General features: G+C 41.6%; 1 protein-coding gene and 1 long non-coding RNA gene across 4 annotated transcripts in view; one reads left to right on the forward strand and one right to left on the reverse strand.

Annotated features, from left to right (window-relative positions):
- The first annotated feature begins 3050 nt into the window (after nucleotides 1-3050).
- On the forward strand, nucleotides 3051-12271 carry LOC124244889 (uncharacterized). The gene is made up of 3 exons (XR_006890136.1): nucleotides 3051-3194; nucleotides 3981-4103; nucleotides 11275-12271. It is a non-coding gene; the product is annotated as an uncharacterized LOC124244889 (long non-coding RNA).
- The window catches only part of SPEF2 (sperm flagellar 2), a 176448-nt gene continuing 160732 nt past the window's right edge, over nucleotides 5675-21390 (reverse strand). For all 3 annotated transcript variants that reach the window (XM_046671896.1, XM_046671894.1, XM_046671895.1), the window contains 4 exons: nucleotides 18583-18762; nucleotides 13771-14001; nucleotides 13453-13575; nucleotides 5675-7254 (listed from right to left, as the gene is read on the reverse strand). In XM_046671896.1, the coding sequence (XP_046527852.1) occupies nucleotides 7165-7254; nucleotides 13453-13575; nucleotides 13771-14001; nucleotides 18583-18762 (624 nt within the window). In that variant the 3' untranslated portion in view covers nucleotides 5675-7164. The remainder of the gene's footprint in view (nucleotides 7255-13452; nucleotides 13576-13770; nucleotides 14002-18582; nucleotides 18763-21390) is intronic.

A 21390-nucleotide genomic window follows, 5' to 3' on the forward strand; every position in this document is an offset into this window, starting at 1 on the left:
CGGAGTGCATGGTGAAGTCTGTCATATGCGAGGAGGATGTTGTGGTTTCAGCCTGGTTTGTGGGGGCACAGCAAGGTGAGGCTGTTTCAGACAGTGCTCAGTGTCGCTGTCTCCCTGCGGTTAGCCTGAAGGGAGCAAAGACGCAACAGCGTTTGCTTGGAGCTCAAGTGCTCAAGGTACTGCTTGGAGCCCAGGGCGGCCCTTCGGGGGCTTTGAACTGCAGCCGCGAGACTAGTGGCATCTCTTTCCAGATTTGTTTTGACACAGACTAGCTCGAAAACAAAATTTCACTGTCCTAACGCTAAGAATCTGAGAGCGCATGTGCTTGTTGATTTGTTTATCCTTAGTTCAACAGAACCTTCCGTGATGCCTCTGGTCACGGAGCCTACCCTGCAGAGTCTGCGTCAGAGAACACAGCAGAGCAATGATTGGAGGCAGAAGGAGCTATTCCAACGGGCAATACAAATTTGTTATTAAGTCAGATACACCAGGAAAATACGAGAGGAGACAGAATAAGTTTCAAAGTTTATGGGGGGCAGAATTAGGGTGCCCTTTGTTTAGATAAGAAATGGGTAGGCAGTGGGGAGGGGCCTAGAGGGAGCCCAGATGGTGGGGGCTGCTGGGCCAACTTGTTCAGCTTTAGACCTGGCTCCAGATCCTAAACGGAGCTGATTTTAATAGAATTCTTGGTTGTCATTAGCTTCCGTGAATCAGTCAGCCTTCAGCAGGTGTACCCTGATGTCGCTCAGCCTCTCTTCTGCAGAGATGCAAGGGGCCATTTGGGAGGGGGAAAGTGACTTTCCTTGCACATGCACACATTCACACACACACTCACACACACACAAATAATCCTAAAAATGTTAAATCAGTTCTCTCTACAGATATAGCATAAGGGACGTATAAGATTAGGAACATCTTTACTCTAAAAAGTTACTCTCCACCTCCTAGCATTTCTGTTAAAAGGAGACATCCTTCTTCATTCATTAATCCCTTCTCTATTTATTGAGTATCTAATAAGTACCAGAAGCTGTATTGAGTGAAGTTGTCTGGAGCTGAGTGTGAGAAAAACATGATAAGCTAGAAAGATAGAGTCAGATTCTAAATAACATTCTAAGAGATATGGAATTTATTTGATAGCAAGACTTCAGACAGAAGGTTTTTAAGCAAAAATGTGACATGCTTAAGCAGAGTTTCAGGACGATTATTTTGGGAATATATAGAGAGTGGGTTGGGGTAGAAAATAGAGGATTTGGAAAAATATACAGAAAGTGGGGGGGATGTCAATTGAGCGCTATTGCAAGAGTCTAGAAGAAACATTTTGAGGACTTTTGGAATAGAGTGGTGACTGTGGAACTGAAAGGACAGGACAAATGTGAGAGGCATTTAAAAGGAGTAATCAATAAGGCTTGAGTGTGAAGGGGGAGAGAGAATGAGGAGTTCAAGGACTCAGTCGAAGTTTTGAGGGTGGAAGACCAGGAGAACCACAGGTGCTGCCGCTAACACAAAATGGGAAGATAGGAGGAGTTCTTGCCAGAGAACCTCAGAGATGGACAGGGCCATAGTGCCCCATCCAATGTCTGTATCCTCTCTGCTCCCATTGTAATCTTCCCTTAGGGACCCACAGGCTGGCCTGGACAGGGTAACAGCTAAGTGGCTGGAATATGGTATTGGGCTCCACGGGAGGAATTCTAGTGCAGGGAAATATGGGGTGCTCAAGAGGCAGGATCAGCCTAGTCAAAGTGCTCTGAAGAAAGGTAAGATTTGCACCTGATGAAGACCAAGCTGAAAGGTCCATTTGGGGACATGGAAGTTGGGGTAACTGAGCTGAGAAGCTGACTTAGTGGAGAAGGAATTGCAGTAGGAGCAGAACAAGGGGGTAAAGTTCTGGGCTCCTGTCATGGCTGCCAACTTCCCTGCCTCATGGTACCCTGCCTTTGTCAGAGTCCTTCTGGCAACAGAGAGCTTGTAGCTTCTTATGGTCAGCTGAAATCTATCACGCTGAAGCATTCACCACCAATGTTGATTCATCCCTGAGGACCAAAACAAGATAGTTCATCTGGAGAGCTTTTCAAAGAGTTGGAGATGGCTCCTTTGTCGCTTAAGTCAGAAGCTTCTCTACTCAAGGCTAAGGCTAAGGAGTTTTGAGTTTCCTCACTTCTGAACATGTATATATCAGTTACTCTGCATATACTAAAGTGTGTGGCCATAAACTGCACAGAGAATTACCCTTGAGGTCTGACAACTGCAGGTCAGAAGAAAATCAGTACCCTTAGTACCACTAATGCTCTGAGGACACTAGATTCTTTACCAGCCACATCACACAGCAAATTAGGTTCAATTTACTTTAAATAAAACCTTTTGTTTTTATTTTTAAACACTGCTAAGCTGTACTTCCTCCATCCTGTGCTTGCACAATTGGTTATTTGTACCCAAGTCAAGTGAACTGGGTAAGAAAATGGCTTTGGGGGTTAATATTGGGTTCCTAGTCTGTGTCTATTATTTACCAGCTGTGTGACTCTAGGCAGGTTACATAATCTCTCTGCAAGTTATTTTCATTATGTGTAAATGGCAATTGTAGGAGTACCTACCTCACAGAGTTGTGAGAATGAAATGAGATAACGCCTGTAGAGCTCTCAGCGCAGTGCCTGACTCACAGTAAACCCTCAATAATATTAGCTATTATTATCTATTTTCACCTATTATTAATATCTTAACATTGTTATTGGGTCCTCTCCCTCTCATTAAACATAATTTAATTCAAATCTCTTCCAACATTGTGTCAACCATGATTATAATTTGCATGGACTTCATATCCCTCTGCATTTCTTCAGTGAGGTTTTGATGTTTTACATCACATGGTCAGTATCTCCTATAGTAACAGTCCACTGAGGAAGAGAGAGAATGAATAACTCATATGATGAATCTTCTGTGTTTGCTAAAGTCACTCCAACAGTTACAAATTCACTTGTCTTTGCATTCAGTCCATATTCGTTTCCCTCATTACCAGGGATATCATGAAGATATCAGTACTAATCCTATAAAATGCCACATTGAAGTCCAGACGTGAGCAACAGGAGGAGAGACTTCAGGTCCATCTCACAAAAGCGATACCTGGAGGACGTGGTAATATTTGGTGCAGAAAAATGAGAAGGTGCAAATCGTGGAAGACATCGACGAGGATGACAATTTGGTGGGTGAGTTTGATGAGGATGGGGAGAAGGTAGCCATAGATGGCATAAACTTCCAATGAGGCCAATGTTGTGTCGGCAGGAAATGATCTGGAAGTAGCTATTTCAAGCAGTCCATGCTGACACCTCCGTAACCAACGATTTAGAACAAATGGTGACTCCCTTGCAGGTTTTTCTCAGGAATTAATCCAAAACATCAGTCTTTTTTAAAGAGGAAAAACTGGATCCTTGAAATAAGTGGGCTTGAGAGTCAGGTGTGAAGGAAGAAGAGAGCTATTCAGGGGAAGAAAGAGAAGAGAAAGAAATGTATGGGTAAAATAGTGCATTTCACCAGCTTCGCCTCTCTTAGAGTGTGTAGGAACCAATGGAAGTGGTAAAGGAGGTGTTTTTTGCACGTACTGTAGATTAATGACTATTGTGCTTTCCTTTACCATCTTTTACCCAGGTAATCCCTTTACTGAGATACCATTAGTGCTATAATTAAATAGAAAATAGCTTCAGCTTCCCTTTCTTTTCATAGGAAAGACAGTCATGTTACTTTTTGACAATTTTAAAATGAGTTCTGAGTGATCCCCCAATTTTGTAATCTAACGTGCTACAACTGCAATAATGTACCTCAGAACCACTGCCTGCTAGAGTCGTGGGCTCAGCTGTTTATCATATGACGTGGTGGCCTGTCTCTTTAGGGTTGGCTTTTCAACATTGGTGTTTGGGTTGACTCTTCAGAGTCCTGAAATGTACAGCCTTCTTTGAGAGATTTAAAATCTGATTAACTCTTTGGTTTTAAATTAGACAAGGACTTGCAGGAGACCACAGCTGCTTCCACAGGAAAGAACAAGCAGCTTGAGGCTCCAGGAGTTTCCCAGGAGAGAGAGTGAGACGCCTTCCTCCCCTGGGGTCCCGGGACCAGGACAGGTATGCTACCACATAAGCAGACAATACACATGTGCTGGGTGATGGAATTGGGTTATAAATTTTCTTTTAAAACCATGACAGAATAAAATAGGAGGACATATTTGGAGGATGAATTTTAATAGGTTTATATGTAAAAACCTGTTCTTTAATTTTTTAAAAAAGTGGCCACTGTTAGGATAGGTGGAACGTGTTTTAACTAAAGCACGTGAAACAAAAGCTTAGATGTTTTAGTTATTTGTAAGTTTAATATAAGTCATCAGTTTCTTTTGGTCACTACAGACTCCTCAAAACACACAGTGTGTGTGTGTGCGCACGTGTGTGCACACACGTGCACGTGCACCCAATCACTGTGACATCCTGGGACATTAAGAAACGCATCTTGACAGCATATCCAGAGGAGAGCAACCAGAATAAGAGATTTCAGATCCATCTCACAAAAGCAGTAGTGGGAAGACACGGTAACATTCAGTGCAAAAGCAGCATCAGAATGATTTGATGATGGCTGAGCATTCACTAGAATTATAAGACTTGAGAGGCCCTCAGGGAGATGAGCTTCTAGTACATTCTTCCTTCCTCTGGGAAACCCCAGGCAGTCTCTGTCCTCAGCGTGAAGTTCCACCCCTCGCCTGCTCCAGAACCTGCAGTGGAAGAGCTCCTCTTACATCTCTGGGTCTTGCCCAGTCACCAGATCTGCTCAGTCCTGATGATGATTAAGCTTGTGATGTGGTGGCAAATATGCACTGGGGAGGCCTTTTGAGTAGTGGTTGGTCTCCTACTGTTCAGATGGGTTTATTGGGCCTCAGGAAGGAGATTCTGCAATTTCCTTACGTAATAACATCGTGCAAGAACATCATTAGAGCAACGAATGCTGTTGCTTCTGCTTTTATTTTTTTTCCATTGCAATGTAATGTTGCCCTGTCTTGCTCAATCTTTAATGACATGTGGATGAGTTTACCGGCTGTGCCCTATTATGATTTCTTTGAACTCTATTTTCAGATATTCCTCTACTTCCTTTTCTAGAATAGCTAGAATTACATGTGAATCAGCTAAGTTGAAATTTTGAAATTTCTAGCAAGAGTTTCGTCTTCATCTCCCAAGCATGATTCTGGGTCACCATCCTCCATCATCTTGAAGACAAGGTTCTGGGAACGGAGCCAAATAGAAGCAAATTTAGGAAATGTGTCATTTTCTAGAAGTAGAATATAATCCCCACTAACAATAGAAATTATCTTTGGATTGCTCATTGTTAGTGATCAATCTAAAATGTGATATTTGCACACATTTTACACAAATATATCGACACAACTTAAAGCTGGCTATGACTTTAGTCTTAGGTTCTAAAGCATACCAATAAAGAAAACACACAGGGGCTGTGCCCAGTGGCACAGCAGTTAAGTTCCCACGTTCTGCTTTGGCGGCCCCGGGTTCGCAGGTTTGGATCCCCGGTACGGACATGGCACCACTTGTCAAGCCATTCTGTGGCAGGCGTCCCACATATAAAGTAGAGGAAGATGGGCATGGATTTTAGCTCAGGGCCAGTCTTCCTCAGCAAAAAGAGGAGGATTGGCAGCAGATGTTAGCTCAGGGCTAATCTTCCTCAAAAAAAAAAAAAATTAAAAAAAAGAAAACACACATAATCTCTGACTTCATGGAACTTACAACCTAGTGGAGTGTCCAAGAAACAAAAGAGTAAAGATGTACTTTGTCAGATGTTAAGTGCAATGGAAAAAAAATTAAAGTGGGGATGAGGTGTGTGGAGGTGGTGGGTTATTTCTATTTTGTATTATGTGTTGAGGGAAGGTCTTACTGACCAAGTGTCATTTGAACACAGACCTGAAGGAAGTCAAGCCATGCAGATATTTGGGGAAAATCATTCCAGGCAGAGAGGAAAACAAGTGCAAAGGCTCCCAGGCAGGAGGGTGCCTAGTATGTTCGAGGATCAACAAGGGGAATTTGTCACTTAAACAGAGTGGGCAGAGGAGAATAGCAGGAGATGAGATCAGAGAGGTAGCAATGGGTAAGGTCAAGGTGAGGACTTGGACTAGACTCTGTGTGAGACAGGATGCCAATAAAGGGAGCAGAGAGGTGACATGACCTGACTTGCATTATAGAAGGCTCCCTCTGTTGGCTGTGGACATGTTGAGTTTGCAATGACTTTAGCCATCCATGTGGCAATCTAGTGGACAGTAAGATAGACATTTGGATTTCAAGGGAAGATGGGAATAGAAATTTCAGCATTAGCCTTTTTAATACCCACAAAGTCATGGAAATAGATGACTCATCCAGGGATTGACTGTGGACAGAGAAGGCTGAGTGTTGAAACTCTCCAACATTTAGAGTTTGAGTAGAAGAGGACGATCAGCAAGAGATTCTCAGAAGGAGCAGCCAGTGAAGTGACTTAGAGGGCGTTTCATAGGAGCCCAGCAAGAATACATTGTCACTCAGAAGACACACACACACACAACACCTTGAGATAAGCATCATTGAATTTGAGTCGCTAATTTATACAAGTAAAAAGGTACAATTGTGCAAGTGCATCTATTTATACAGGAAACATTCTATTCTATTAAGCAAGAATCATGAATAGACGCTAGGAGCATGACATACTGGCAATTGATAATGCAGCCTTCTCCTTGGCTAGCGGGATGAAACTTGGGATTTTCCTGCACACAGAGCAAGAATTAGAAAATGTCCACTGCAGTACTGCCCTGACGTGGAGCTCTGGGGGAATTTTCACTCTGTCTGCCTAATGTAGGTACTTCCCGTAGGGACTGTTCAAGACTTATGTGTCTGTTTATTTTTGAACATATTGTTCTGGTGCCTTCTATTTTCAGAATCACTTCAAAATGCATTCATTCTCACTTTGGATTTTTGCTTTGTAATTTAAGGTTTATTATAGACTATTCTCTGAGGTAAGGGCAGCTCCCTTTTCAGTGCCCCCTCATAACCTGGTAGGGGTCATTTCTACAATTACAATGATAACATATATGACAGAGACTATGTTTACATATGATGTTGGGAAGACTCATTGCCAAGTTATAAAAATCACACTCTTTTGTCTTCATTTCTTTTCCTCTGTAAGTCTTGAAGGAGATCGCTCTCCATCACTTCCTTGTACGTGCTCACTCCTTTGGAGAATCATTTTAATATCCTAAGAGAAGAGATTCAAAGAAAAGTTACAAACATTAATGAATGATTTAGGATTAATGATCATCTAATCTATGCTAGTGATTAAACAGTAAGTTGTTCTTATTTTTATTTTTTTCTTTCAGAAAATTGTTCTCTATTTAGTTTGAATTCTGCCCTGCAACTTGCTAGTTGTACCCTTGGAAAGATATCAAAGATCTTGGAGCTTCAGTTTCCTTATCGAATAATGGAGTTGTCATATTAGATTAAATAACATTTGTAAAAGCAGTTGCACAGAGTCTGGCACCTAATGGGCAAGCCAAAAGGTTATTTCTCTATTAACGAATAAAAAATCAGCATTCACTTCTATTAAAGGAAAATTCTAATGCCAAATTAACCACATATACAGCTTTGTAGAATGTCAGAACAGTAGATTATTGGGGGTGGGGGCAGCTTGTCTCATTTCCCCATGTTTTTTCAATATCAGGGTTAGAATGATCTGTTTTTTGTCCACTTCAAATACCCAGCTATCTTACATTTTAAATCACAGATATTTTTAAAGTAAATTTAAGATTTATTACACTGTAGAAGGGGTACGAACACATGTGAAAATGTAGAATTATATTTATTCAGTTTCTAGGGCTTTTTCCACAAATTTAGGAAAAGGCTTTAAGAATATGTTTCTTTTGGGGCCAGACCAGGGGCGCTGCGGTTAAGTGCGCACATTCTGCTTCGGCAGCCCGGGGTTTGCCAATTTGGATCCCGGGTGTGGACATGGCACAGCATGGCACGCCATGCTGTGGTAGGCGTCCTACATACAAAGTAGAGGAAGATGGGCATGGATGTTAGCTCAGGGCCAGTATAAAGTAGAGGAAGATGGGCATGGATGTTAGCTCAGGGCCACTCTTCCTCAGCGAAAAGTGGAGGATTGGCAGCAGTTAGCTCATGGCTAATCTTCCTCAAAAAAAAAAAAAAAAGAATATGTTTCTTTCCTTCAGAGCTGAGTTCCAAAGATTTCAATTTGACTGTTGTCATTTTACTCACAAAGACCCGAGTTAGTTCACTATCTGAGCTGAGCCCTGCCAAGTGACATGCACATTGCTTGTATCAGTCACTGCTGGGAATCATAGTGAATCATTTTCTTGAGGGACTTTGTTCGTTGAAAATATAGATCTACAGCCAAAGGTCAACCTTGTGCAAACTAAGGGAAAAAGAACAGCTGCTCACCATTGACCTTTGTGGTCCTACCCATGACAATTCTTAATAACATGTCTTCTTTGAGTAGTACACTGTATCTACAGTAACTAATGCTGACTATTGCATGTTAATTTGGGGATTATTTAATGATCTGACCTGTGATTATCTGATACTCTATAGCATGGGGAAAATTATAAGCTCCAGATATTTAAACCAGCCTTGGCTAAGTTTATAGCTGAAATCAGGGGCCATAATTGTCAGTAGCAGTTAATGGAGAAAAGCCTGAGAGAGTCTGGAAATATTTGATCTGGGTGCACTGAAACAGCCATCATATTTGTTATAAGGATAGAGGAGAAGGTTGGAGCACATTTTAAAGTCAGATGCCTTGAAGACAAATGGGATGAAAGTTCCTTATATTTATATTTATAGGTATTTTGTCCTGACTCATTCGTTTATAAGAAATTCTTCTGCGACATTCTGACTTTAACACTAAAAGCTTTAGTGAATGGAAACCTTAATTTTAAGGTTATATGCTTGATTTACAGGTTTGCTAAAAGAAATTTACATTAATTCAGTGCGTGTTCATTAGAAGAAACTACATTTGTTTGGTTGGTATAGAAAAATCGTGTGTTCACTTATATTTGTAAATATATTTGTCAGAGGAAATTAATTGACTTTACTAACAACCCAGTTACAGTATCCTCACTGATCTTGTTACGTTTAACCTCAGCATTTTCTCAATAAAATTTAGGATCATTACTTGAAAATAACATCTTTGTATGAGATCTATGAAAGCAGAAGTTAAATAACTGACTTTAATTGAATAACTATAAAACCCAACACAAACTCTGGATCTTCCACATAGATATTGACACATGGGGCTTCCTGGGACCTCAGTGTGAACCTTTGTCATCAAGGCACTGTACCAGCAAAAGCCTTCTGTCTTTCCAAAGAGCAGACACTGAAGTCAGGAGATGAAAGGCCAGCATATTAATCCATCTACATATAATTTCACAGGGCTCCGAAATATTTCCTGTGTGCTACAACTACCAACAGACCAGTAATAATAATAATAATGTCTAACATGTATTGAGTGCTTTCTATCTGCCAAGCACTGAGTGGAGCACTTTATATGTATGAAGATGTTTAATACATACAAGAAACAATGAGGTGTGTGTGATCATCAACCCTATTTCACAGATGGGGAAACCAAGGCACCATGAGGTCACTTGCCCAAGGTCACACAGTTTGTGGGTGTGAACCAATCAGTCTGGCTCCAGAGCTGGCTCTCCTAACCACAAAGCCAGGTCACCTCCCATAGGAGCAAAAATAAAACATATCAAAATAATTACACGTACTTGGTTTTTTCAAATGCGTATTTTAAAATGTTGCTGCTTCCAAACATGAACCTTGTAAACACCGAGTGTTAGGCAACAACCTTCACTCCCGCTGTTTGTAACAGCAAACAGCATTTTAACCTGAAAAACCACACTCTAGCTTTTGCTCTACTTTATCTTGAAAGATCTTCAAATAACAGCACTGTGGTTAAAGTTCATTTTAAAATGTGGTCTATTTTCTTGTACATGGATATCTGGAGCAAAAAATGATGACAGGACGAGTGTGATGGTAACTGAGTCTTCAGAGATTTTTTTTTCTTTCCCTTACTTTCTTTTCTTTTTTTGCTTAGTGAAAATGAGAATAGAGTCCCTTACTGGAAAGGGAACCTCTTTCATTTAGAACATCAGAATTTAAGCTTTTCAGGGTATAGGCTCAACTCTCCTTGATTCACTATCATATGGATGAGTCCTGATTATGGTGGTCCACTGTGCTCTCGTTAGATTCCTTAGGGGAATGACAGGCAGGAGATGTGAAAGGAGAGGAGAGCAAGAGTTGAAGAAGCCTACTCAATAGGAACACTCTACCAACAAAGGAACGGAAAAATGGATGGACGGACTGACAGACAAACTAACTCTTTCTGCTATTAGAGCGTCGGGTACCGCGAGACTGGCTCATTGGAGGTCAGACACCCTCCAGTTGAGTGGCTCTCAGCCAGAGGGGTCCTGTGCACCAGGGAAGATTTGAGGAATGTGCAGAGGTAGTTTTGGTGGCCAATATATCAAGGTGCTCCTGGAACATAATGAGTAGCGGTCGAGAATGTTGCACATCCTGCCAGACTAGAGATAGTCCGCTCAAAGAGGAACCGTGCTGTCCAAAATGCCAGCAGCACTCCAGCTGAGGTACACTCCAAGCTGACGATACTCCTTCCAAAATGAGGGAAATACCCAAATTAAAAGGAGCCCCGTGGACTCCAGTCTTCCCTGGGAGTCAGAACACCTCCTCAGGGGGCTGATTCTCGAAGGCAGTCATCTGTTGGCTGTTTTCTTTTCTCAGGAAAATGCCAGATAGAATCTTCTCTGCAAATGAATCATATTTAGTCATTCTGGCCAGTGTAAGGATGTTCCCAAATCGTCCTGACTTTGTAGGGAGCTTTCCTCCCATTACGGGAGGAATTAATGGTGGCATCAATTTATACTCCTACTTGTTCTCGGTAGAATAAGATAAATGCTATTATACATAATCCTAAGGGAATTTAAAAATTGTTTTGCTGCTTCAAAATAAAAGGGCTGTTCCCTGAAACATGGAATAGAACGTGTAGTGTAAAATGCAGTCCAAAGCCCTGGGCCTCTGGAACCCACCTTACGCAGAATGCCATTTGCTGAGAGGAAAGCAGAAGTGGGGAGGGTCCCACAGCTGGTGACTCTCCCCCATGCTGCTTGTGACACTGATTCACCCGCCTCTCTCCACCCCTTTGTCTCGTTCTGATGTGCTCTCTCCTCACTAATTCTAGGGTCACACTGACTTATACCCTCCTCATCCAAAGTGGGGAAGAAAGCTGATCTTCAAGAATCAAAGCATGAAATATAAGATGCTGAAAAGGGACATGTAACATATCAGTTTCCATGCGAATGGTAAGTGTTGTGGAATGTCTGAGTGCAACAACTTGGAATAACTGCCAACTGTGTTTCCAAGTATTTGGGACCTGTTTAAATAGAGACATAAAAAATTTAAAGAAGAATTTTGTTAAATGTAGAGACATAATGATATGACATGGTTAAGAGACAAATACTTAGGGATGAAGAAATTAATATTGCATAATGCTCCCGCTTAGAAGCCTATCCAGTTTCCTTCGCTTTTCAGATCGAAACCAAATTTCTCCATGTGACTTCTGGGTTCTTTGCAATCTGTCCTGATCATATGAATCGACGGGACCTTCACCCACTAAATGACTCTAAACCTTCACCCACTGCTCTTTGACCCATGGGCTCCCGCTCCTCCCATGCAGTCTTGCTTCCACGCCTTTGCCCAGGCCTCTCCTTTCACCTAGGATGCTCCCCTCTCCACTCCAACAGGAAAATCCATGCAGTCCTCCTCTTCTCTCCCGACACTGTTCAAAACACTGGCCATCTTTCAAGACCACTTCTAGAAAAAAAATTCCGATGTTTTGAATTTCTGTAATTTTGTATTTGGGTGGTTTACCTTATATCACGCTCTTGTGATTCCTGATGTAAAAATTCTCTTGCAAACAAGTGGATTGCTTGAGAGCAGCAACTGAGTTTAGTACTTACTCTTCCATCTCCCGTGGAATCCTACATTAGCAGCCTCAGGAGTAAATGCTCAGTATTGAACAGTAATCATAACAGCCATCATTTCTGTAGTACTTACCATGTGTCAGATACCACGCCAAGTGCTTTATACGCACAATCTCATTTAATCCTCACTGCAACCCTTTGAATAGGAAGGGCTGTTATCCCCATTCAACAGATGAGAAAGTCAGGATCAAGAGAAAGTCAGGTATCTAATGTGTGGTAGACCTGAGATCCAGTCTCATGACTTTCTGATTCCAGAGCCTGTGTTCTTAAATGCTATCGTCACACTTCACTATGGGAGGAGCTTAGTGTCTGCGAGCTTGTTAGAAATCAATTTCAATTATTACCAACATAGGTAAGACAATTTATATTTTTTAAAAAAGGATAAGCAATTTAGAACAAATAAATTTAAGGACAACAATATTTAAGTCTAGATAAGTGGTTATCATTGAGAAGTCAGGAGAAATGCATCTTAGACTACCTTCATTTTGTCAAAGTCAAAGCCCTTTTATCTTAAACTCAGCAAATCCTTTATACTTTAATAAACATCTAGCAGGAGCCAAATAGGGAGACTTCATGCTATCGAACCAGTATGTGGGAGGGTTGTAGCAACTTGCCATGCTCTGAAAGGGGTCAGCCTCTGCCTTCCCTAGCCCTTGCTGTGGGAGACCTGGGACTTGCCATGGAGGATGCACATTCGGCACATGTGGTTGAGACCTGCTTGGTTACTATGTGAGCTCTGAGGTGCAGCTCTTCCTTTCTTCTTTCCTTTCTTTTGCTGGGTTGGTCCAGTCTCTATGAGTTTTGTCCTCAGTTTCCCCATCTTGCATACTGTTTCCCTGATGGAACTGGCACCCAATCTTGAGTATGCATTGTCATTGTATGCACTGCGTAGATAATGTATATCATGATTAGAGCACAATGAATACCTCGGCACTTGGCTGGGTATCATGGACTCCTTAGTTCTCTTTGGCAAGGGCGTATTCTATTCTCCATACTTTCAAATCATAGGCTAGAGTCATTAGATGGCTGGAATGATCCACAATACTAATATTGACAACCACTCAACTTTAACTATCACCTACCTCCAGCCTTCTGTTGTAGACGCAAGGTAGCCCCACAGTCCTGATGAAGCAGCTCCACAGCACTGGCAGTACTATCCATAGTACTGATAGCTACTGTTACTATGCCTGACCTGGCTGCCATTTGGGTGTTGTGGGCTGGTCTTTCTGCCTGATGCTATTACCAACTTAGCTTCCCCGACCCTGTTCTGGCCAAGTTCAGCTTCTTCCCCTTCTCTGCTGGTCCACATTAGAGATGTCCCACCATGCCCTAAACCTGAGCTCAACTGAATTAGGACACCTTTGGTTAATACTCACAGGAATTCTATAGTCTGAATAACTTGAAATCAGGTCTTGAATAAAAGGATGTTTCAAAAGAACAGCAACTTCAATTGCCTCCAGATTCTTGGCATCTAGGTCCTGAAATACTTTTATGAAGTTCTTTAAAGAAGAAAAAATAAGGTTAATTAACTTCACAGTCTTGCAGATGTTAAAAAACGGTTTTACTTAATAAAGTAATTTGCCATAATTTCTATACAATGATATATTTTGAGAGCAATTCCATGAAAATATGTTAAAAATTGAGGGCAATTTTTCTTTTGTACAGGTTTCCCTTTATGAAATAAGCTCACCAACCTCTGCATAAATGTTCTCCATCTTTAGCTGGCTGGAAAATCTGTTAGGGTCCTGTGCTTCATTTCCTCCTCGGAACACTCTGAGTAGTGTTTCCATGGAAATCTTTTCAGTGTTTGCATTTTCAGGGATCTCTTCTCCCTTTTCCTCTCTTACTTCTCTTTCCTCACTTATAACATTTTCCTCAGGTTCAGGAGATTCCGCAATTGGACTCATATCAGTAAGGAAGGAGGTCTATACCATGAAATGAAGAGAACATGAAGTCTGACTGAAGTCTTTCCAGTAATAGAGACATTTAGAAAACACCAATTTTATCACACACTTTTTATGCAATGGAATAATAATGCCTACCACAGACTAGCTAAACAAAGTCTAGAAGAGAATATGCTAGCTGCACTGGAAATCATGTCAAAATCCTAGACCAATTCTGCTTGTAGTTCACCAGTGTGGGGTGTGTCTTATTCATCTCTGTATGTTTCAGCTGACTACACTGCAGGGTAGAGTGTATCCCTCAGGAAATGGACACTGGAATGAATTAGTGTCACCAGTGTCAGAATTCTACATGTGAGCGTAGATTTTTAACAGGATTTTCTTTTGAAACTGACTGCAGTCGAGAGGTTATGGCAAGTTAATTTCTCAAGCTTGATAGATTCTGAGTACTTTGGGAACACTTATTTGGCTACTGGAGGTTAAACCTGACTAAACACTCAGAAGGCAAAAGAGAAAACCAACTGAATATAGAAAGTCAGGTTGGGATCTTATTGCTGCTCTTTGCAACTTGGCCAAGAGCCATGAACTCAGGCACTGGTATTTTGAGTATGGTACAGAGTGCATTGCTTCTGAAGTAATTTCTTAGGTATCAAAAGTCTGAAAAACATCCCTAGTTTTGACCCAGTAATTATAGATCTAGGAATTGATTCTAAAGAAATATACATGTGCATGAAGACTTTTGTACATTCATTTAGTATTACTTACAGCAAAAACTGAAAACCTATGATTCTGAAACTGGGGGAATGGTGAGATAAATTACAGTATATTTCTGTGATGGAATACTATACTGCCATGAAAATTATGGTTTAGAAGAATACCTAGTGACATGAGAAAACACTCACAGAATAAGTGTATAAAGAAAACAGAACACAATAATAAATACACTAACATTCATTTTCTTATATATCTATACTTAACATGTGAAAAAAAAGAAACAGATACATTAATGAGTTACCAATTGTTACCTCTGGTAAGTGGAACAGTGATTACTTTTTCACTTTGTTTTGTACTTTCCAAATTCTCTCCAATAGATTTGTATTTCTTATATTTACTATAATAAATGTGTATATATGTGTGCATAGGTCTGTGTGTGTTTCTGATGATGAGGTAATCAATATTTGATGATTTGCCACAGAATAATGGGCATTTTTGGAATGTTGACTGGCCAAACATCAGAGAACATCTGACTGTTAATTCTTTTATCTCAAGGAAAGAAAAATACTAATTTAGGCTTAAGATAAGAGAGTGCCAATGTCTGTAAATATTCAATTCAGTAGAAGCACTTAGTGCCTAGATCATGCAAATGCTTTCCAAATAGTTATGTAATTCCCATATATAAAAGGATTATGGCACAGCACAAAATTAAGGCCCTGGTAGTCATCAGTCCCTAGAAGGGATTTGTAGAGACTGTTGGTAGTGTAATGAACAGGCTGCATTTGCTTTAGCTCTGTGTGGTCACCTCACCTTAGTAGGTTTCTCTCCTTTCATAAATTGGGAGTTTAATCTAATCTTGGAAAGAAAGAGACAGAGAGAGAGAGAGAGACAGAGAGAAGGCTCTATCAGGTTAAGTTTTAGGAATTAAGTATATCTATCTATCTATCCATCTATCTATTCAGCCTCCTCTCCTTTTTTCTCGGTTAGGAATATTGGCCCTGAGCTAACATCTGTGCCAATCTTCCTCTATTTTTCGTATATGGGACACTGAGACAGCATGGCTTGATAAGCAGTGTGTAGGTCCCTGCCCGGGATCTGAATCCACGAACCCCGAGCTGCCGAAGCAGAGTGCATAAACTTAACCACTATGCTACTGGGCCAGCCCCCTCATCTCCATTTTAAACAACTGAAATGCTATGGCAGAAATGTGAAGCTGGCCTTTGTGTCTCCACCTAGGAAGCTTGGAGATCACCACACTGGCTACCTGTCAATAATTTCCCAGGGCAACAGAACGTTTAGCATAGTAAAATGAACAGAGTCAAGACGTAAAACGTCTTGCTGAGTGAGTGAAGGATGAATGAATGCAGCACAGATGCTGTGTGGCCAAGATAAAGACAGAACCTGTGCGTGAGCAAAAGACTAGTCAGGTCGTATGAGCAGGTGATACCAAAATTAAACAGAGAAGGAACCTGGTCTCTCTGCACTATTTCCATAAGTAGAGATGGACTAACTTCTCAAAGGCCTGATATAATCATAATGGGATAAATGAATTTTTAATTTTAGCCAAAACCTAACAATTTAAACATTTGAAATTCTAGATTGAAGAATCCTTAACTTAATAATGTCAGAGGATGCTTTTAAAACTTTTGCTAATTTTGTTCTCTAGGAGGTGGGACAGAATAGACTTAGTGGCTCAGTGGGAGGGGAGGGAGGGGTGGGAGGCTGAGATGGGGAACAAAGGATCCTGGCTCAGCATCCTGGCGGGACGGCAGGGTGTGCAACGGAAGGGGGCCCTCTCCAACAGACATCTCTGAAAGACGACGATTTTGAATATGGGTGTATGAACAAGACCAGGGATGCCACGTTGGAGAAAAGCCAGTGCTTCTAAATGAGCAGTTATTAGGGGCATCAAAACTCTGTGTGAGTCACATTATCATCTAAGAAGTGGGACAGATGGTGGCTCTAGCAAACACTATGTCACATTTGGCTAACTCTCAGAGGCAGCCCACAAGGACTCCCAATAAATGTGTCTCGGGAATGGTGTCTCACCATGCATTTCTACCATTCAATCAGTTCAGTCCCACATCTCAGAGGCAGAACAGAAGGTCAATCCTTGGGACTAATGTGCGCAAAGCGCCAAAGTGCAGATTAGAATAAACATTTATGTTTCGAATACCAGGGCTTCAAACACTCTGCTAAGATGTTGTAACAAGACTTTCAAAATGTGGGAGATTCAAGCTCACAATTTACTGAATTGCAACATCATGGCCCCACACCACACAGGCCAGAATGAACCATTTACCCAAATGTCAACTTATTGAAAGCTTCAGTAGGACTAGTGCACGACTCACGAATGCTTTACTCTTGAGCTTCTTTTAAATCGCCTGAGACGCCGTGGATTTAAACAGAAGGTCTGTGTCATATTGAATAACACAGTGTTCAGTGCAGAGTTGCTGAAATAGTGTAAGGAAAAGTAAAACATCGGGGAGATTTCCAGTTGTTTATGCGGAAAGCAAAAGCAGAGATCTGATTAAATGTCTTGGGAGGGAATATGGATCTGTTGGAGGTGTTATTTCTGAGCAGACTCATTATGGCTTTCTGGATGAGGTTGCCCAGGAAACTAGAACACAGTTGGAAAGGGTACAGAAGTGGAGCCACATAATTGGAAGCAGGATGGCGAGGTCAAGGGGTAGGCAAGAATGAGGGAGGTGTTTGGATCTTGTATTTCAAAAGCTCCTAGGGTTCACCCCAAGCCAGGAACAGGCTAGAGTGACAGACACGCACTCCATCTCTCGCCCTCTACCCCAGTTTCACCTCTGTTGTGCAGTGATCCTGGGTCAGGTCTTGTGCAGTGTCTTTGGACTTTAAAAGAGCTCTTGAGAGAAGCACTTCAGGGGAGCTGCCTCCTGGGTGGAGGCACTAGCTTATGGAGAATGAGCGGTTCAGGGACAAAAGGGATGCAAGACCTTGCAGTGCCAGCTGGCCTGGCTGCTACCCACCCATGCAGCTGTCTGTTGTTATGGTAACAGTTCTAGTTCTATTGCTTCCCAGAATGAAAGCTGTCATAGGAACTTCCCATTTTTTTTTTTCAGAATACCCAGAATACTTTACTTTGACAGACATGTGTGAAAGAAAAAGAAGTGTGGCTAGGACATCTGATGAGTTTGGAGTGGGCAGCACCCCTCTTTCCTCTACGTCCACAAAGGAAGAACAGAAAAAGGCATTCCATCATGAGGGTCACAACTCTGTCCCCAAAAGGTCAGGGGAAGACTAAAAAGTCACTCCAATGGGCATCTGAGAAGTACATTAGTTACTACCCTATTCTGAGCTTTTCTACCTGAAAAAGCCAGGGAATATCAACCCCTTAGAAATCTCAAGGGGGATGTGAGGTTTTATTAGATATTAAGCATTTTTGTCCTTGGATGCAGGAGATACAGAGTGCCTGTGAATTTCAGGTGGCCAGGCTTTGGCCTTTAACACTGTCAAGTGTCACATATATGTGGGAGGTGTCTGAGGCCTGAACTTACTTTACGTAGAATTTCCACATAGTATGACAAATAGATTGGGTTGATACTCAGCTCTTTTTGCTTCATCAGGATCAGCACTTCGTGCAAAATAACGGCTGCCTTTTATAGAGCAAACTTTGACTCTACCAAGAAACTCTGAGCAAATTCTGGTTTTACTACAAAAGCATTCTTTGGATATTGGGTCCTCAGTTCTCAATCCAATTGAGTAAGGCCTTATTGAAGACTTAGAATGTGTAAAGCATTATGTTAGGTACATGGGAAAATATAGAGATCAAAAAAAGAGAGTCTCTGTTGTTAGAAGTTTAGGATCTTCTGGCATCCCCGTCCAGACCCCAATGCTAGTCCATTTCTGGAACATAATTACCTTTTCTGTAATAAGATTAGGAGTTTCAATTGGTTGGAAGACATGAGTCCCAATGGCCACACTGAGGGCCCTGTAGACCCCTTCCACAGCGTCCGGATGGCAAGCAAAATAAAGCAGCATCTGTGTGTAGTCAAGCTGGGGCGGATTCTTCTCATAGTCAGCAAATAACCTAAAGAAAAACTGTCACACAAAAGAATTTCAACCAAAGATAAAATGCAATACTCCAATAGTCGGTAGATGGACAGAAAGGGAAGAATCTCTCCAGAAGCTTTGGAATAAGGTCACTTTCTAAGGACCGAATTAGTAAACTAACGTATAATGAATGGTATTAACTGAAGAGCATGCTAAGTAAAATTTAAAAAAAAAATGGGAAAAATAGGGCTCAAAATTCTAATATTAAAGAAAATTGTATGCTAATCGTTATCAATAGCATTTATGAAATAATGCACTAATTAAAGGTTGTGGGGACTACATGTTAAGTAGGAAAAGGGAGCCACTGGAGTGAGGACACATCTGTCTATCCTTAGCACCATTCCCACAAACTGGGCCCTGACTCCTAAATATGAAGTTTCTGGTACATCCCTCTCTGTGAGGAGTGGCAAGAGGGGAAGGGGATGATGCCCAAAGCCACTGGGACTCTAGCCATTAAAACCCTTTAACTGGCCCACATTGCTCTGGATGTTATACTTAATCTATTGACCATCACATGACTTCTTCCAGTGTGTACTCACACTCAGGGAGAGAGTAGACCAACCACTAGATATCAGTTTGTTCGCCAAGTCTCTCTCATTCTGAATGACTGAGCTGACAGCTCTGGATGCAGTGTCTTGTGCATTTGGCAGCATGAATGGTTAGTGCTTGGGAACCTGATATCCTCCTGGGTCTGGCAAAGTGGAGGCTCAAACCCTGGGACACACAGTCCACATCTAAGCACCTAAGTGCCTACATGCCCCTGTTTGGGGAAGTGGCTGGTTTCCTTGACCAGCTCTTCTCCAATATGTGCATTCAGTGACCTGCAGAATCTTTTCAAAACATAGATTCTGATTAAATAGATGGTTCTGCAGCAGGTAAGTTCTGCATGTTTAGCAAGCTCCTCGGTGATTCCAATTTTGCTGGTCCTGGCCTACACCTTAAGACGCAAGAGCCTGGATCCAGAGATACCATGTTATTCTCTATTACCAACAATCGTCACAACTATGAACAAATTTACCTAGACAGATATGAAGATAACAGTTGGAAAAATAAATTTCTGATATTTCACAAATCAAATAAAAATTTAAATAAAAATAACTTTGATAGGAAAATGCATAAAGTTGGTTATGCTACAAAGCAGAAAAGAATCTTAGGGGTCAATGGGATCTTCAAGTTTATCTATTCAGTCACCCTTTTATCAAACATTTATGAGTGTCTGCTACAAGCCAGGCACAGAGCTAGGCTGAGATGCTCAAGAACACTCTGACAGCAAGGCATCCTTTGATTTTTCAGGAGTCATGATCCAGCTGGCAGGCTTCCTTCAGGACCTTGTATTTTCTCCATCTTCCCACCTGCCTTTGAGGTGCTTCAGGGACTTCCAGCAGGATAGGGAGAGAATGGAGACTGACACTAACCAATCACTGTGGCATGGTCCTTGGGTGCATATCTTCCATTTCTTTCACATGAAGAGCTGAACTTTAGTATTGTTCCCACTGAACTGCTCTTATAAATGCTATACAGGTGCAGGACATCATTATTTCCACTAAAAAAGAAGCTGAATATTATATATTGATGGAAGATGTGCAAAAATAAAATCAGTTCATATGTGGACTCTTTCTGTAATTACACAGGCTTGATTTTTTTTTTTTTTTTTTGGAGGAAGATTAGCCTTGAGCTAACATCTGCCACCAATCCTCCTCTTTTTGCTGAGGAAGACTGGCCCTGAGATGGCACATCTGTGCCTGTCTTACTCTACTTTATACGTGGGACACCTGCCGCAGCATGGCTTGATAAGTGGTGCGTAGGTCTGTACCTGGGATCCGAACTGGCAAACCCTGGGCTACCAAAGTGGAACGTGTGAACTTAACTGCTGCACTACTGGGCTGGCCCCTGCACAGGCTTGATTTTAAATCAATGGATTGGACATTCAGAAATGTCAGGTTTGCTATGTTCTTAAGATTGTTTAAAATACTGTAGTAGGCACAATTCTAAGAAGGCTTCAAAGGCTCCCACCCTCTGGTGTACATGTCTTGTATAATCCCCTTCCCCTGAGTGCAGGTGGGACTTATGAACTTGACGGGAAAGTCATTCCCATGAGTAGGTTGCCTTGTATAGCAGAGATAAAGGGATTTTGCAGATACAGTTAAGGTCCTTAATCAGTTGATTTTAAGTTAATCAAAAGGGATCCTGAACTAATCAGGTGAGCCATTTAAAAAAGGACCCAGGCCTTCAGGGAGAGATTTGAAGTCAGAGAGATGCTCTTCTGCTGGCCATGAAGAAACAAGTTGTGGAGGGACCATGTGGCAGGGAACAACTAGTAGCCTCTCAGAGCTGAAGGCCTCAATCCTACAACTGCACAGATCCGAATTCTGCCAGCAACCCATCTTGGAAGCCAATCTTGGAATTGGCCACAGATGAGGTTGCACCTTCATCTGACACTTTGATTTCACCCCTGTGAGACCCTTTGCAGAGGACCCATCTGAGTCAGACCTGGACTTCTGACTTACAGAACTGTGAGATAATACACAGGTATTGACAAACACTTACTGAGCACCTATGATGTGCTAGGCATGCACTGTTCTAGGTGCTTAAAATGTATTCACTAGGAAAGAGATA

Source organism: Equus quagga, chromosome 9, assembly GCF_021613505.1.
Source record: "Equus quagga isolate Etosha38 chromosome 9, UCLA_HA_Equagga_1.0, whole genome shotgun sequence".
In the NCBI taxonomy this organism is placed as follows: Eukaryota; Metazoa; Chordata; class Mammalia; order Perissodactyla; family Equidae; genus Equus; species Equus quagga.